At 34.1% G+C, this 18,387-nt stretch overlaps 1 protein-coding gene across 27 annotated transcripts in view; it reads right to left on the bottom strand.

Annotated features, from left to right (window-relative positions):
• CSPP1 (centrosome and spindle pole associated protein 1) overlaps positions 1-18,387 on the bottom strand; it is a 143,011-nt gene that overhangs the window by 69,573 nt on the left and 55,051 nt on the right. For 16 of the 27 annotated variants that reach the window (XR_011966133.1, XM_072604746.1, XM_072604747.1 and 13 more), the window contains 4 exons: positions 17,300-17,736; positions 5,035-5,133; positions 3,572-3,654; positions 240-333 (listed from right to left, as the gene is read on the bottom strand). Coding sequence is in view for 26 of the 27 variants with exons in the window: in XM_072604746.1 (XP_072460847.1) it covers positions 240-333; positions 3,572-3,654; positions 5,035-5,133; positions 17,300-17,736 (713 nt within the window). In the remaining variant the exon portion in view is untranslated. The remainder of the gene's footprint in view (positions 1-239; positions 334-3,571; positions 3,655-5,034; positions 5,134-17,299; positions 17,737-18,387) is intronic. The other 11 variants (XM_072604749.1, XM_072604752.1, XM_072604757.1 and 8 more) reach the window with 6 other exon arrangements.

Here is an 18,387-nt window from a genome sequence, read left to right as displayed (position 1 = left end):
GCAGGCAAGTCTTTTAACCTCTTTGGGCTTATATTTTTGACTTGAAAATGATCCCTAAAATCCCTTCCAACTTGAAATCTATAATCTTATACTCTGCAGAGGAGATCAGTATCAGAGCCAATATTAGAACCCAAGGTCTCCTGATTTCCAGTTAAATGTTGTTTTTTTACTCACTAAAACACAGAGTAAGTTATTTCTTGTTAATATTTTGGTTCAGAAAAATAGAAAATTTTCATTACCGTCTCTTATTCCTCTGCTGTTGAGCTATTTGTTCCAACAGTTCTTGTCTGTACTTCTCTTTCCTTTTCCGAACAGTATCTCGATCTTGATTTCCTAGAGATTAAAGGATAATAACACTTAAAAGAATAAATACAATTGGAAACTTAAATAATTCTCTAGCCTACTCATTAATTACAACAACTATTCTAAAATTCTCTTCCCTCCTCTATCCATCTCCCTCCTATACCCCTTCCCCTTGGCCTCTCAAGTGAAGACCTTGCTTCATACCTCCCCAAGAAAATTGAAACCATTAACTATGAGCTCATCTCATGAACTTATAATATCATCTTCCATTAATTCTTCCTTTAGTGCAATCCTTAATAAAGATTATCTTCTCTCTATAAGGTTAAACTGTCTACATCTACTCTTGGATTCAACTCTCTCCTGTCCATTCTAGCTCATTGTCCCCAGTAAAACACTTTCCATATCACTAATCTTCAGTCCTTCTCCACCCTCCCAAGATTAATTTATACTTGCTTTATATATTTTTGTATATATTCATATGTGCATATCTTTTCTGCCTACATAAATTAACTGAAATAGGGAATTTGTATCTACAAATCTGCCTGTTTCCCACTAATTCATGTCTAAGATTTCATCCTAACTTCCTCTATATCTAGTCAATGTTATCTCTCACTACTAATCAAATTCACAGTATAACAGTTACTCTCTTCTCTAATCAAGCTAATCTCTGTGCCACACTTTTGTTTCAAAGTATTCCCTGAACTTAGAATGTCACAGAATGTTATCCCCTCCACTGATCCAAATCCTACCAATTCATCTCGCTGGTTCCATAAAACTTTCCCTGAATATTTATACTGAAATGTTATTTCTCTTCTCTGAATCTCTGTAACAAGCACTGTGTAATTTTTGGTGTACATTTCCAGTGAGATAACATATATCCAAATGTCTATTTTTTTCCCCAATAAAACTGAAAGTTCTTTTAGAAAACAGGTTATGTTTTATATTTATTGTATAGCCCTTACAACATTTGCCACAAGTTTTTGATGACAATAACTAACATTTATATTATTTATGTGCTAAGCACTTTACAAATATAAAAGCATTTAATTTCAAAAACATTCTTACTATTCTTATAAACAACTATAGTAGCAAAGGCTAAAGCAATTACATGGAAATATGATTTATCCAGAATTCAAACAACCAGAAAACTTAAAGTGACACACTACATTTTACACTCAGCTTTAATATCAAATAAGCAAAATTATATCAGGGATTTAATTTTTAAATAACTTTGAAAAAATGTGAACCTAATCTATACATGTTCTATATAACTATATAAGCACTATATATACTGTTTAAGTAACTGTATAATTACAATTTGTCTTCATAATAAGTAAGGCCTAGCATTCTACCACCAGGGGTAGCCAGCTGGGTCAGTGGATAGAACAGTGGACCTGAGTTCCAAAACAACCTCAGACACTTACTAGCTGTGTGAACCTGACTGGGCAAGTCATTTAACCGTGTTTGCCTCAGTTTCCTCAACAATAAAATGACATGGAAAAGGAAATGGCAAACCACTCCAGTATCTTTGCCAAGAAAATCCCATACAAGGTCACAAAGAGTTGAACACTAGTGAGTGACTGAACAACAGAAACATACATACATTCCAACACGTGCTTTTGCTTCTATTATTATCTCCCTTAAAAGCCATCTTTTCTTCTTTCCACATTATCTAACTTGTACACTTTCTTTTAGGTTGTCCAGATAAAGTCCCACCAGCCTTCTTCAATTGTAACTCCCCTGTGATCCCTTCATATCAATTCCTCCTGAGTTCTATTCCTACAGATTTATATTCAGCACAGAACTAGCTATCTAGAAATCAGATGGGTCACCTCTAGAAAAAGGTTGTCATTCACTCTCTACACAGAGAAAGGGACTAAGTTAACCACACCCCTGTACAAATGTTTAGAAAATTTTTCCCTAAAGTCCTATCTGGGTCAGCAGTCATATTGAGAGTCTAAAGGGAAAGCTTAGACCAAAGACCTCACACTCTTCTCCATTATGGAACATTTGTCAGGTTGGTTCCCCTTTGGCACTGGTCAAACTAGTTATCAATCACCCCCTCAAAAAAATCTTTTTTTCATTCTTAGGCATACTTTGCTTTCTACTTATGAAATTTTATTATTATATCATATCCCTAAACTATTTGGGAAGAACTCCATTTCCAAAAGTGTGATGATGTTCAACTCTACCCAAGTGCACTATTTTCCTTGTAACATGCTATTTTTATAGATAACAGATTTCTCTATCTTAAATAAAGATAAGATGAGCCCTCAGATCCTACCCTTATCAACCCATTCTTTCAAACACTGTCCTTGAATCTTAGGAACTAGAAAACTGAAATTCCTCCAACCTGTATCAGAGATGGGACCTTTTTTATATTTAAAAAAGAAAAGCTCTTAAGAGCTAAAAGCTGAAAACTTTTCATTCCTAAAACCTAGAGAATTCTAAACTCTCAGGATGCTGCTATGGGGGGAGGGGGAGGAGAAAGTTAATAGAGATGTTGATCCCCTGTCTCCTCCCACAACTACCTCTTCTGAAAGCCTCTCCATCAACAAAAGATTTGACAGAAAGCCACCTCTGGCCTTGCAACCCTGCCTGAGCCCTCAGTTTGGGAGGTGCTACTGGACTTTCTCTATCCTGCTCACTTTTTCCACCCTGACCAATCTGAGGTTGCAAACATCTAAAGTCTCAGACACAAGCCTGTGAAGATTTCATTTCAACTCCTCCTTACACCTGTCTCACAACCACTACTGGCTACAAATACACCCATCAATAAATTTCATTAGAACATCTAAGTTGTACCCTGTTTGTTGGTGTTCTATTTATTCCAAAATCATTTTGAGGAAAACTACCACTAAATGGAATTAAGAAATTCTCATCAGACATCCTTCTCAATTATTTTCTATGAGATCCAAAAGTAACCCTGACTCATCTGAAAAAAAGAATAGGACACTAAAACACAAAAAGAGCATGGTGAATAAATTTTAAAACACATAAAATTATTGCATTTAAAAAACAAGCAAGATAAATAACAATTCCATATCTAAAATATTTTTACCCTAGCTAGCTCACAAGTTTGTAAAATTCTCATAAAGCTAATATTTCACTACTCTCTAATAATGTGATTCCCTTAAAAATAAGAAAATTTAATAATTAAAATCTAACATAGACCTAGCCACACTAACATATCATGAAAATGTACATTTCAATGCAGAATACAAAATATCTCTGCAAAGGCCACATCAGTAAAGATATGCATACATACCAAAAATCATCCCTGCAAAAGGACTCTCATTTTTAACAGTGGCAGACTTTGATCGTTCATCACCAAGACGGTTATTTGGCACACTGGTGACAATAGGAAATTAAAATGAATCAGAATCCAAATAATGTACAAGTAAAAATGTCATAATAAAATATTAATATGTTACTTATTCACAGATTTTTAAAAGTCAGTAGAATGTAGCATATCTTGGCAAATATACAGTAAAATCATGAGCACTCTTTTCCTGTTTCTGTACAGGACACAAGGAAAGTAACATACCATTGTGCAACCACAGCAAGGTTTGGCTCTAACAGGGCTCTTAACTCACAGAGAGCTCTGCTCCATACTGAAAATTCCACCCCTAGAAAAGGAAATACTCAAAGGAATTTCCTGTGAAAGTTGACAAGTAAACAAAGTAACAAGTAAAGTTCTCATAAACTAAAAGAAAAATTGGTGGATTTTTCCCCCACACTCAGAAAAGAGAGTAATCCAAAAGATTTCCTTGGACACATGAACCACAAATAGCTGTGATCTGATTTCTTCAAAAGAGGACCCCAATTAATTGTAACCAAAGAAAGGCCATTTTCTTCTCTCCAATACTGTGTATTTAAAATCTTGGGATTCTACTTTTCTCAAAGAAAAATATTCACCTCAACATATAAATTCAGTATAGTCTGTAGGTTCTCAAAATTAGGGCCTTATATATCACATAAAGATATGACAACCATACATCCCACAATTTTACAGAACAGTCCCAATTTTAAGAGGGAAAAAAAGTATTCTTTTAATAAGACTTTACAAATACATCTCTTCTCAGAGCCTACATGTACTGATATTTGGTCGAGAAAACATGGTCACCAAACATATATATGAAAGAAAGAAGTTCTACAACCCTCTTCTCCTAAAAAGACTGAACTCACAACTACAATTGAGAACAAAAAAACTAAATCCTAAAAAAATTTCATTTTAGCAAGGCATGTGTACTGAGAACTGATCCACAAGGAAAAAATACATACAAGTAGTAATCTTCAAAAAAAAAAAAACCTAACCTTTTAAAATATATATAGATATAGATATAGTCCTATAGAAAGACATCTGATTAAATTGGAATGAAATCTTTAGCTACTCTGTATTTTGAAATACTTTAAATGGATTTCTTTCAGACAGACTTAACATTTCATACTATATAAGATTTTATTTCTAAAAATGTTGTGAAGGATTTATAATACTGATACTAAGTGACATACAGCAATTTTTTTAAAGAAAAAAAATGCTATGACCTAATAAATATTCCTTCTAAAGCAAATCTCACCTCCTTATCCCAACAGCTTTTTTAATGATTTCCTCTAGTAGTATCAAGCAACCCTGGTCATAAATACATATATTTTCCAGTCAGTTGTTTTCAGGGAGTTGCAGTTTCCCAGGAAAATGACTGAAGGATAAAATTAAACTACATATTATACCTGTTATTTCCAGCTGATGAAACGCGTATGTTTGATTGTTCTGGAAAATCTTCCTCATATTCCATAGGGGGAACTCTCTCTCGTCTGTTTCTGTACATCCTTAAAAATACATGGGCTTATAAAGCATAGTCCATATACAGTGGAACCTCTTTACATCTCCCAAGTTTGGCTTTTTTTTACGTTAGATATAATAAACATTGAACAGAGCAGAATGTCATAATGAAGTTTCACTGTAAACACACACTAATATCAATTAAAACAAGATGATACAAATAAAATCTACCAATGAGCAAAAAGGCAAAAATCTACTTTAGATATTAGCAATTCAGAATGTTCAGTTTACTATAAATTATCTCAATATGACTTCTACAAATTCAAAATGCATTTTACATTCTTTCAATATTATTCATAACACAAAATTCTTCACCAATCAGTTATTTTCTTAAGGAGGTAAGTACTGCCCCTCAGAGATCAGAATTTAGAGAACCCAGGCATTATTTCAACACAGAGAAAAACAGTAAAAATACCACACTAGTCTTGTGAATATTTTAAATCAAATGGAATTAGAGTGGGCATCAAATCATCAGAACATTTCATACCCTTAATCATAAGAAATACTATATCACAAGATGATGAAAAACTGCATTAGAAACAGGATAAGTCATGGAAAGAAACATTTTTAATGTTAACTTTTCTTCATTAAAATTCTTTTTTTTTTTTAGGTTATGATTCTTAAAATAACATTTTTTCCAGCTTTTTTTTTCCATTTGGCAAACACTGATTTCTTTAGTTGAATTTCTCCTAGAGAGAAATCAACATGACATTTTACATCCACATTTATTGGTATCCACAGTATAAGTTCTGTTTTGCTAGTAATATATTTATTATAAATACTAAATTAGAATTATCATATATCATTTTTCCCAAGAATCTCACCATAGAAATATGAATTTAAATCATCTTACTTTACACTCTTTACAAACTCATTATACATAGTCTTTGCTTCATTAACTCAAAGAAGAAACAACTACAAAAGAGACTGAAATCCAGGATTCTGGCTTTTATTAGCAGCTTGGACAGATACACAATCTCTCCTACTTCTTACCTCTTCATCTGAATCTTCATGAGCCACTTTCAAAACATTAATTTCATTTTCATTTCAATTTGTAAAATTTTATTTCAAACCTAAATTCTATTCACCAAAAAGTTCTTGACTCCATTGGTTTTGCATTATTTTCCAGGTCTTTCTCTCAAAAAGCATTAAATAAAGAGCAACTCAAATTAAACCCTTAATTCAACAATGCCTCCTGATGTGGTTAAATTCACTGTTAGCTTTAGGATTAAATATATTTTAAAAGTACATTACAAAAAAGGTCCTTGAAAAATAGTAAGTTATATAAAAATACAAGAATTTCAAGTACAAAAAGAAGTCTGGGATCACAGAACAAGAGGAGAACGTAAAGAGGTACTGAAATCTATCATTCTAAATCTTCAGTTGATTACCTAGTAGCCACTAGCTAACTCAAGTTTTAGGTGACATTTAACTACACCTTTAACAGCAGATTATCTTTATACAGAATGAGACCTACACTATGGAGAAGAATTTATGACCAAACAAGAGATAGAGAGCATTATGAAGTACAAAGTGAAATGATTTTTGATATATTCAATTAAAAAACTTTTGCACAAAATCAATACACCCAAGATTAGAAAGAAAGCAGAAACCTGAAAAACAATTTTTAAAGTAAGTGTTTCTTGATAAAGGAATCATTTCTAAAATAGATAGAGAACTGAGTCAAATGTACACGAATACAAGTCATTCCCCAGTTGATAAATGGTCAAAGGATATGAACAGGCATCTTCAGATGAAGAAATTAAAGCTACCTACAGTAACATGGAAAAAATGCTCTAAATCACTATTGGTTAATGCAAATTAAAACAACTCTTACACCTATCAGGTTAGCTAATATGACAGAAAATGATAAATATTGAAGAAGATGTGGGAAAACTGGGATACTAACGTATTGTTGGTGGAAATGTAAACTGATTCAACCATTCTGGACAGCAATGCAGAACTATGCCCAAAGGGCAATCAAACCGTGCCTACCTTCTGATACAGCAATACCACTACTAGGCCAATATCCCAAAGAAATCATAAGAAAGGAGGAAAGGACCTATATGTACAAAAATCTTTATAGCAGCTCTTTCTGTGGTGGCAGAGAGATGGAAATTGAGGGAATGCCCATCAAATGGGGAATGGCTGAATAAGTTGTGGTACATGAATGTAATGGAATACTATTGTGCTATAAGAAATGACGAACAAGCAGATTTCAGAAAAACCTGGACTTACATGAACTGATCTGATGCTGAGTGTAATGAGCAGATCCAGGAGAACATTGTACACAGTGACAGCAATATTGTGCAATAATCAGCTATGGACAGACTTAGCTCTTCTCAGTACTACAATGATCTAATTCCAGAAGAGTCACAATGGAAAAATGCTATCCACATCCAGAGAATAAACTATGAAGTTTGAATGCAGACCAAAGCTAACACATTATTTTCACTTTTCAAATGTTTTTTCTTCGTAGCCTTTTTCCTTTTGTTCTGTTTCTTCTTTCACAACATGACTAATGTGAAAACATGGTTAGCATGATTGCACATTTATAACCTATACCTCAGACTGCTTGCCATTTTGGGGAAGAAGACAGAGGAAAGGAGAAAAATTTGGAACTCAAAATCTTATAAACAATTAACAGTGAAAACTATCTTTACATGTAATTGGAAAAAATAAAATTCTATTGAAAAAATAAATCAGAATGAGATCTATGTACCTAGGGACAACAGCACCGTGCTAGGCACTAGGAAAATATGAAGACAATTAAGACAATTCTGCTCAGAATTTCCCAATCTAGGTTACAGCTCAGCACAAAGTTGAAAGCAGAGACTAGTCAGGGGAATCTCACTTCATTTAGTAGGAGTGTGGCCAAAATTTAAGCAGATTACAAGAAAAATAACCTTATTGATATTCAAATATTGAAAAATGATGAAAAATTAGGAGGTTAAGACAAATACATAAATAACAAAGGCCAAGGGAAAATTTATTTTCTTTTGAAAATGTTGAGGCCTTCTAAGTGATACCTGGGGCTAGCTGTCAAGGCAACTAAAGAATATTTTAGCAGTGGTAGATCTTTTCTTTTTAATTATAATACACAGAGTAGGCTTTTCTTACAGATATGAATCCAGAAATTCAAATAGAATGAAAAAGTTTTTAATACAAAAAAATCACCCACAAGACAGGGTATATTGGAAGGTCAAATTACTCCGAATGTGTAGCATTATTTGCATGAAATGAAAGAATGTAATATTCTTTAACATTTTAGAGTAAAAAACAAGCAAAGTTTGTCCTTTTATTCTCTACAAATGTGTTGCTGCTTTTATGGTGGTGTTGTTCTTCAGCTACCTGAACAATTTCCTATCACATCTTTAATAAATTCATCTTTTAGTAATTCTCAAGTACCTCTAACCTGTAGAACTGTTTACAATATACAGGTGTATTTTCAATGCCCATTATTTAAAGCTAATTGAACCTCTCTAGAGAAAGCGGCTGGAGTCTACAGTATGAAAAGGAAGGAAACAGGCAATGGTTTTATTATTTCTGTCTCTTTCCCTTTAAGAATGAAGGGCTGACCATGACAGGTCATGAAGAAACAAAAGAGAGAAATGCAAGAGTCATTCAATTCAATATGTACCTGAGTCAACTGATACATAGTAGTCTTTCTCCATCTACAAGAAAGTGAGAGATAGGCAGAGGTGTGCTGATAAATGTTTAACTGAGTCTCAAAAAAAAAAAATGTTCCCATGACACACTTTTAATCTTAATGAGCATTATTAACATTTTCTCCATCATTTTCTTAAATGTACACAAACAACAAAACAATAAATCAAGACCTGATTTGTAACATTTGCTAATTTCCAAGGTATAAATGTTCACACTGAAAACTAACCATCAGGGAGTTGGTAGGAATAGGCTCCACAATAGTCCTAGAAGAGAGGGGATCTGGAGACTCTCATTATCAGTCCTGAAAATATAACACCAATAATCCAAATGTCCCTAGTACCATACAACTCAGAGGTATGCATTTTATATCCACACCCAAGCAGTTTAGTTAAAACTATAGATTGGCTTCGGAAATACAAAAATAGCATAATCACAATTAAATTTCTGTCCAAAATACTTCTCACTCAACTTTCTCCTGAAACACTCCCCACTTCCTACCTCCCCTATTGCTGTAGAGGACAACACATCCTCTCAGTCCCTCAGGCTCCAACCTAGGAATCATCTTGGATTCTTCACTCTCATCCCCAATAGCCAAGCTGTTGTGAAGGCCTGTTGATTTCAGTGCTGCAGCATCTCTCCATTCCACCCCCTTCTCTCCTCATATGCTGCAACTACTCTAGTTCAGGTCCTCATCACCTCACACCTGGATTACTGCAACAGCCTGATAGGGAGTCAGCCTACCTGAAGTCTGTCTCTACTAAAATCCATTCTCCATCCAGCCACTAAAATGATTTTCCTAAAGTGCAGGTCCAACTAGGTCACACCACCCCTATTCAATAAACTCCAGCGGCTTCTTATCACCTCCGGGATAAAATACATAATGCTCTGTTAGGCCTCCAAAGGCCTACATTACCTAGCCTCCTACCTTTCCAACCTTCTTAGACTTTACTCCCCAACACATACTCTTTGATCCAATGACACTGACCTCCTGGCTATTCCATGAACAAGGTACTCCATCTCTCAGCTCTGGGAATTCACAAGAAACCTTTCCCTACCCTTGGGGGCATCTAGATGGCACAGTAGATGAAGCACTGAGTTTGGGATCAGGAATACTCATTCATCTTCATGAATTCAAATCCGATCTCAGACACTTACTAGTTGTCTGATCCTGGGCAAGTCACTGTTTGCCTCTGTTTATCTGTAAAATGAGTCAGAAAATGAAATGCCAAACCATTCTAGTATCTTGGTCAAGAAACCCCAAAATGGGGTCGTGAAAAATCAAACACCACAGAAACAACTTTCCCAACTCTTCTTAATCCCAGGTCCTTTCCTCAGCTAGTTATTTCCTATGTATCCTATATATAGTTTGCTTCATATGTATTTATTTACATGTCGTCTCCCCCATTCAACTGTTAACTGTAAACTCCCAGAGGGCAGTGACTTACTTTAGTCTCTTTCTGTATCCCTAGAGCTTAGTGCCTGGCACAGAGTAGGCACTTAATAAATGTTTAGTTTAAACATTTAGTTGAGCTTGTATTTGGCTTCATCCGCAACTGTAGTCAGGAGAAAGGTACAATTGCCAGAATAAACTGATTCATCTTCCAGTAGGAAAAGGGGAAAGAGGAAGAAGGGAAGCAAAAGACAAAAGGGGAAACAAAATGGAAGGGGAATGAAAGAAGAAGGAAAGGGGAAGGCGTGCCTTCTGGGAAAAGTACCTTTTCTATTATATGGGCACTCTTTTCTCAGCAAGAAATACATTGGTCCATAAAAACTTTTTTAAAAGAGGCAAAAATCTCACACTGCCCAAGGCAACCGGACTTATGTAAATAATTATAGACCAAATTCGCATTAGGAAAAGAACAGAGAAATTCCACCTAATATGGTTGTGAGTTAAATTGGTTTTTCAGCCATCTACTTTAAATGTGAATTAATAACTTGCTATGGTAATAAATAACTTTCTCCTTTTTCTTAAACATCCATACAAAATAAGCCATTTCAGAAATGAATTATTAACCAAGTATAGACCTTGACTTCAGTGACACAGTATTCTAAAAATAATTAATTATCATTATGCTGAACCTATTTTTATACCATTGTGAGGGGGGGAAATGGTTCTTCTCAATAACTGTGCTATTATAAGTAGATTATACTATAAAGTATTCCCATAATGAATGTTAAAGAAAAACATGCATATCACATTTTTCAAATTATTTTCCCATTTATTTCTTACATTCTACCTTGAACACATCACGTTAATAAATGGTGTTTCCATTAAACTACACAAATGAAAAAATTTAATAGAAATATAAAATAAATCAGATAACTTTATATTCTGAAATCCATTTAGATTGAATTCAATTCAACAGATTGAAATAGATTTTGAAATGGATTTTAAGATTATAGTTCATGGTTTAGAGGGATCCTCATAGGTCAAGTAGTCCAACCAAGTAGTTCATGAGAAAGCTGAGGTCCTGAGAATTTAAATGACTTGCCAAGGTCACACAAATAATTTAAGCTTCAGAGACTGGATTTGAACTTATGGCCTGTGAATCTAGACTGAATGCGCTTTCTCCTATATTTTGCTTTCTCTAATAACCATAATCTCAAATATTTATATTCTAGTTGAGTAAGGTAGTCTTTGTAACTTTTACATACATACTCAATGCTTTCTGCAACAGATACCATCTGAAATTAGTTAGTCATCTCAGAAATGTATACATTTGTAGTGAGTATTAGGATATTTGTCCTTTCTCCCTTTTTCCCTTCTTATCAGAGTAATTGAGGAAAATAAAGTATATCTGCACCAAAGCATTCTCATGATGATGGCTGGGCCTGGTAAATGTCAGAGACCAAACAAGTCAGTTTAAGAAGAAAAGCCCCTGGGTAAGAATGGAAGCAACAAGATTCAGAGCAAAATAAAAAGGATTAAGGTTTTTGCACTTAACTATAAGGGGGAAATGGCATCAAAAGACTGGACGACTAGAGGTTGGAAGACTGCTCTGACCTTGACTGAAGAACTAGGGTAATGTTTTAACCATTCCACACTCCCATAAGAAGCAGGAAGAAGGAAAAAATGACATTCCCACACAGAGAAATGCCACACATGCTCCTCCAAGGCATGACTAGTAGGGAAGAACTTCTATCAGACTTAGAACTGGATGATTTAGAACCTACAAGATCATCTAGCCCCTTGACAGTTAGAATAATATTTCAAAAGGCATGAAATAAAAGGAAAACCAATCATATTCAAATATAGTTATAAATTTTTTTTTAAGTTCTCTGACCACAGGGTTAAAAATTAGGAAAAGGAGGCTTCAAAGAAGGTAAAGTCACTTGTTAAAAGTTACAAACAATGAAAAAATGCTCTAAATCACTATTGATTAAAGAGATGCAAATCTAAACAATTCTAAGGTACCACATCATACCTATCAGATTGGCTAACATGACAAAACAGAAAGATGATAAATGCTGGAGAAGATGTGGGAGAGTTGGAATACTAATTCATTGTTGGTGGAGCAGTGAATCCAACCATTCTGGAGAGCAATCTGGAACTATGCCCAAAGGGCTACAAAAATGTGCATACCCTTTGACCCAGCAATGCCACTTCTAGGACTGTATTCCAAAGACATCATAAAAATGGGAAAAGAACCCACATGTACAAAAATATTTATAGCAGCTCTCTGTGTGAGGGTCAAGAACTGGAAATCGAGGGAATGCCCATCAATTGGGGAATGGCTGAACAAGTTGTGGTATATGAATGTCATGGAATACTACTGTGCTATAAGAAATGATGAACAGGAGGACTTCAGAGGCCTGGAAGGACTTAATATGAACTGATGCTGAGTGAAAGGAGCAAAACTAGGAGAATACTATACACAGTAACAGCCACAGAATCCAAGGACTGTTTCTGATAGAGTGAGCCCTTCATAGCAATGCAAGGACCTAAAACATTCCCAAAGGACTCTTGAGGCAAAATGTCATCCACATACAGACAAGGAACTATGGAATCAGAACGTAGAATGAAGCAGACGATTTTCTCTTGTGTTACGTTTTGTTTTTTTTCTCATGGTTTCTCCCATTCATTTTAATTTTCTATGCAACATGACTCGTGAAAATGTGTTTAATAGGAATATATGTGTAGAATCCATGTAAGACTGCATGCCTTCTCAAGAAGGGAGAAAATTTAAGACTTATGGAAGTGACTGTTGAAAACTGAAAACAAATAAATTAATTTTTTAAAAAGTCACAAACACAATAAATGGCAAAGACAGGATTTGAACCCAGGTTTTCTGATTCCAAATACAGTGATCTTTCCAGCACGCTTTAGCTTACATACATTTTTGAGACTACGGGTTGTGCATTCTCAGATTTCTATTTTACCTTCCTCCTTTTAACAAAACATTCTTTGGTAATATTGTGATCTGTATGTTTTCATGTTGTGAGTCTAATCGTGTAGTAGTAAAGGGGTATTATGCATATCTTTTCCCTAATTTCCTAAATTACAGTTATAACCTAATACCACCTCCAAGGGACAAGGTGAGAACATAAAAACCCTCCTGAGGCCTTCAATTCTCTTCTTGTCCTTCTACTGGTGCACCCTTCTTTTCTCCCCTGTTTAGTCTCTCTCAATTATCAATCTAACCCATCACCAAATTCACTATGTGCATCGGGTGGGCAGATACACTTTATTTTATTGTGCTCAAGTGAGAAAGGAAGGGGGCAAGAGGCAAATATTCTATATCACTCTACACTATGCACATTATGCTATCTGCTATTAATATGTTTTGGGTGGAAAGAGAAAGGGAATTGAGATCTGTAATTTCACTAGTGTAGGGAATTCCAGGTATAGAAACTGTTCTTTATTCCAAGTTATTTTTGTGTCCACAAGGGGCACTAACAAAGAAGCAAAACCAGACTTGTGTGACCAGGATATTTATCACACTAAAAGCACTATCATAAAAAGATCAGTTGAACAAACTAAGAAGTTAGCTTAGCAAAAAGAATACCTAGGAGAGAAAGTCTTCATATAACTGAAGGGTTCTGTGAAAGAAAATCAAGTCTCTCCTGACTCAGTCCAGACACTACAGGGGCCTTCTGTTCAAAAGGGCCTTCAATGGGTTTTAGAGATGAAATTCATGAAGTTTACCAGTTAGACTAGATGCCCTGGGGTCTCTTCCAACTAGGCAGTTCCATAATCCCAAGATTCTACTAGATGGAATTGCCCAAGGTCACAATAGCTAGTTAGTCAGGATTTTGCTACTGACAAAAGATTCTGGGCAAGTCATTTAATATCTATCAGTCTTAGTTTCCTCATGAGTCAGTCATTAGATGAGTTCTAAGGCTCGTTCCAGCTAAAACATTCTAATTGGTTTATGGCATATAGTCGTAACTAAAGTTATTTTTGCTTTATTATTTTAATGTTAAAATTTTTAGGAAATTTTTGCTTATCAACAATGACAAAAAGTCAGCCTAGTGGCTGACTATGTTATGACAGTTTACATGATTATTTTCAAGTTAACAAATTTTAAAGTCAAATTTATTTAAATTTTTAAAAATAAAACACCTCATTTGGAGAAAAGTCCAAAAGACTACAAATATTATCCAAAAAGCAAAATTATTCCATAAGCATAGACTAAAAGATATAGTATAGGCTTTAACCAGCCAATCATGTTCCTAACTTGACCACATATGCCTCATAAGTTTTGGCAAGTCATTTTACAACTTTCTTTTGTTTAATTTTCCTTATCTATAGAACATTGGGAATCATGTTTATAGTACAGTATAATATATTACAACCTATGAAAAATAAAGATTCTACATCATTTGAGAAAAAATATGAAAATAAAAATTACTTTTAAGAACTATTGTATTGTCTCTCCATTTTGCTTACAGAAGGAGGAAAAAAATGAATCAGTAAGGGACATGTTCAGGTAAACAATAGTTCCCAATCATTTCAATCAATTTCAACACATTCAGGAAAACAATAGTTCCCAATAATTTCAAGAAGCCAGGCTACTTTTTAACCTCAAAAATGTTTGCAGACCTCTACATAATAGTTGTAATGTTAGAATTTGCTGACCTGAGAAAATATACAAAAGCCACTATAAACTGAACAATGCTTTTAAATGAACGTGTACTTTAATAATTTCAAGGGTATCTAAACACATTTGAAAAGAAATAACACATATATATGTACAAGAAATATTGTTTCTTCAGGCTACAAAAGGTATGTTTATGGATTATACTGAATCATATACAATGACATGCCCCCTACAATCACCTTGTCAACCCTCTAAAATCTGAGGACAGTTTGGTAACCAAAGCACTAGAATAAGGTCCAACAAATCATATTAATTCTTATATAAAAATCTTAAAATTAACTACCCAAATTTCAGTAAGCACTTCAAGATGCTCAGTATTCTACCTTGAGTAGAAGATGCCCAGGGCCAGCGCCTCAGTGAGGGTACTTAAGTTTCTTGAGGCCCAAAAACTGCTGAACTGCTGAAGTCCCTGTGTGTCTTCAAATACTTTCTCCTTCAATTCTTCAAGCTAATAACACTCTCAATTAAACACTAACTCTCACCCTCTGAATAAATGTGAAACCCTTTTTCCTTCCCACAAACAATTTCTTCTTGTAAATAAATCTGAGCAAACCTAAAAACTAGAAACAAAAATCTAATCTGTTTTATAACTATCTTTGACCCAAACCTTTTGATACAATTTACAATTTGATACAATTTACTGTTTTATCTTCAAGAGTTCTCCATCCATCATGGTTCATTCAGAAATATGTTTTGCATAACTTTCTATGTAAAACAGGTCAATCAGTTCTGAATCAGTCGGGGATGGGAGGGAGGGAAAGAATTTGGAACTGAAAATAAAAATAAAATTTAAAAAAGAGCTCTTTATCTACATAATTAATCTTAATTTTTTAAATATTTCTAAAACATCTTAAAATTAATAAGCAATCCTAAATTCACAGGATATTAGAGCCGAAAGGGAACTTAAAAATATATAGTACAGCCCACTCGTTGCATCATATTGCTCAAAATTCCAGTAAAAAAAAAATTGTTTTCTAATATATCCTGAAAACAGATTTTATAACTCTGTAGTTGCAATCAAAGGGCTTCTTAGTGCAAACTTCATAGGTCAGGTGTGACTATAACCTGAACAGCAAATGATGATAACCTTAATTAATCACTGATATTGCTAAAGTTTTACTGGCTATAATTAAAAGACAGACTCAAACAGGGCACAAAATAGCAATTCTGACTAGCCGTCACACATAAAAGAAAAACAATGGAATAGTCTTCATTAGAGGGCCCCTCCCTTCCCAAAAAAAGCAGCAAAAAAAAAATGTAAATGGAAAAAGGCTTGAATGCCCTGAGGAAGCACTATCCCAGGGTTCAAGGACAATCATAGTCCCCCAATTAAATGTCTTTTCAATATGTTAGGTGGCCTTCCTCCTTTCTAATGCTACCTCCAAATACAACATAAAACAGAATTTCAAATATTCTCTACTGTCTAAAAAAATCTTATTTATAATTGGGTAACTAATATTCCATGCTCGATCTATTTTAGATTATCTTACTTGACATACAACATAAATCATGAGTTTAAAAGAATGATTAAGTATTGGATAAGAAATAAATGTGAGATTTATCAAAGGTCCTGGAGGAAAGGTAAGCATTTTTAATTTGATTAATATTGAAAATAACAGAAGACAAAATGCATGGCTTAATGGACAGAAAGCAAGTCTTAAAGCTAAGAAGAATTGGGTTCAAATCCTGCCTCTCTCCCATCCTAGTTTTGACCTTCCTCAAGTCACTTAATCTCTCAGCGTTCTAGGCCACTTTAACCTTGGAAAGGGTTGGCAGAGGAAATTTCCTCCCCCGAGAGTTAACTATCCTAATGAAATGACTGGACCAGTCCCTATGCCCACATTCCTAATATTTTGGAACAATGAATGAACAGGATTATCCCGCAGGGAAATGTGGAATAGTTCCCTCATTGCCTTTGGACAAACAAATAAAACAGATTCAATATAAGCCAGAAATACACCTTGAACCTTTTTGGATTAAACAGTCAGACCACAATAAAGAAACAACCTCATAACATGCACAGTTTCTAGTGCCAAATCAAGGTAAGAATGAAGCTTTATGTGTTAAGGCTGAGGTCATTACATAGCAATCAGAGAACCCGCATATCTACATAAGAAATCATGCAAAGAATTTGAAGCTTTTCAGGTACTTTGATGAAAACAATCCTAATGCCAGGCAAGTGAAGCACAGCGTTCAAGAAGCAGTTTAAAAGCAGACAGGCAAAGCTCTACATACACACATCAAAAGTTCACAGACATTTAACAAAAAATAAAATCTATCACTCAAATACAGTTACCCATTCCTACACCAAAAGAGCAAATACAGTAACAGGGACATTAAAGAAATTAATAAAATATGAAAATAAAAATGTAATTTTAAATACCTGTCTGTTGGAAACACCCTCAAAGGTCTTCTATCAAAACCACTTTCATATCTAAACCGTGGGTCCATTTCTTCACTTCCTTCAGGAGCACAGTTCAGTCTATAATATTGTCTGTCAAAATTTTGATCTTCTTTAAACCTATGATATCTTCTACCAGGAACATCAACTTTGTTGGCAGTCTCATGGTGTTTTCTATTGGAAATGTCTGCTTCATTAGTTTTTTTATGTGGTTTTGCATCCCTTAACTCGATTTCATCATCCAGTCTTCGATATCTGTCCTCTTCCAATCGTCTTTTAGTTAAAAGTTCTTCATAGGTCTCTGGAGACAATGAAACATCTTTTTGGGGAGCTTCTGGATTTCTGTTTGATGGCTGTATTTGCGAATGTAAATCGGACTTAACTTTACTGATAGTGGTTTTATTTCCTTCAATTTCCTGCTGTCCAATTTAAAAAAAAGTTTTTAAAGTAATGCTCACTACAATAGAGTAATCTTTCAAGCTGCAATAGCTATATCTCTTGGTTCTACTGACATTTAAAACAATTCTGGCATTTTAATATGTAAGAAAAAATATCATATCATAAATTTAAAAATTTAAAAATCCTTCCAAAAGAATTTCTACAGAAATCAAAACTAATTATGGATGTATACACACATATGTAAAATAGAAAAATGGTTAAGTGAGGAAATGGGGTTAAGTAAAAAGAAGAGTCATATATCTTAACTCCTAAATATTTTTTTATTTTAGACTGGGCTATGTTTAGACACCAAGACTGCTGAAAGTGAGTAAAGACTGCTGATCTAAGTGATTCTTATAATATATACTTGGTCTGCAAAGAAAATTTTAAAATGAAGTTTAATAATTTATACAAATGTCTAAAAAGAACTATGCAAATTATATGAAGTTTAATAATTTAAACAAATATCCAAGAAGAACTATGCAACTAAATCAAACAGGATAGATTAAGTTATTATAAAAAAATAAGAAAATAATGCCAACTAAAGTTTAGTACTTCCACAGATAAGGTAACTAATTTCAAAATAATTTTAGGGAAGGAGGGAGAGAATAAGCATTTAGGCACCTACTATG

This window comes from Notamacropus eugenii, chromosome 4 (genome assembly GCF_028372415.1).
Source record: "Notamacropus eugenii isolate mMacEug1 chromosome 4, mMacEug1.pri_v2, whole genome shotgun sequence".
Taxonomy (NCBI): Eukaryota; Metazoa; Chordata; class Mammalia; order Diprotodontia; family Macropodidae; genus Notamacropus; species Notamacropus eugenii.
This window is presented reverse-complemented; position numbering and strand designations above follow the sequence as displayed.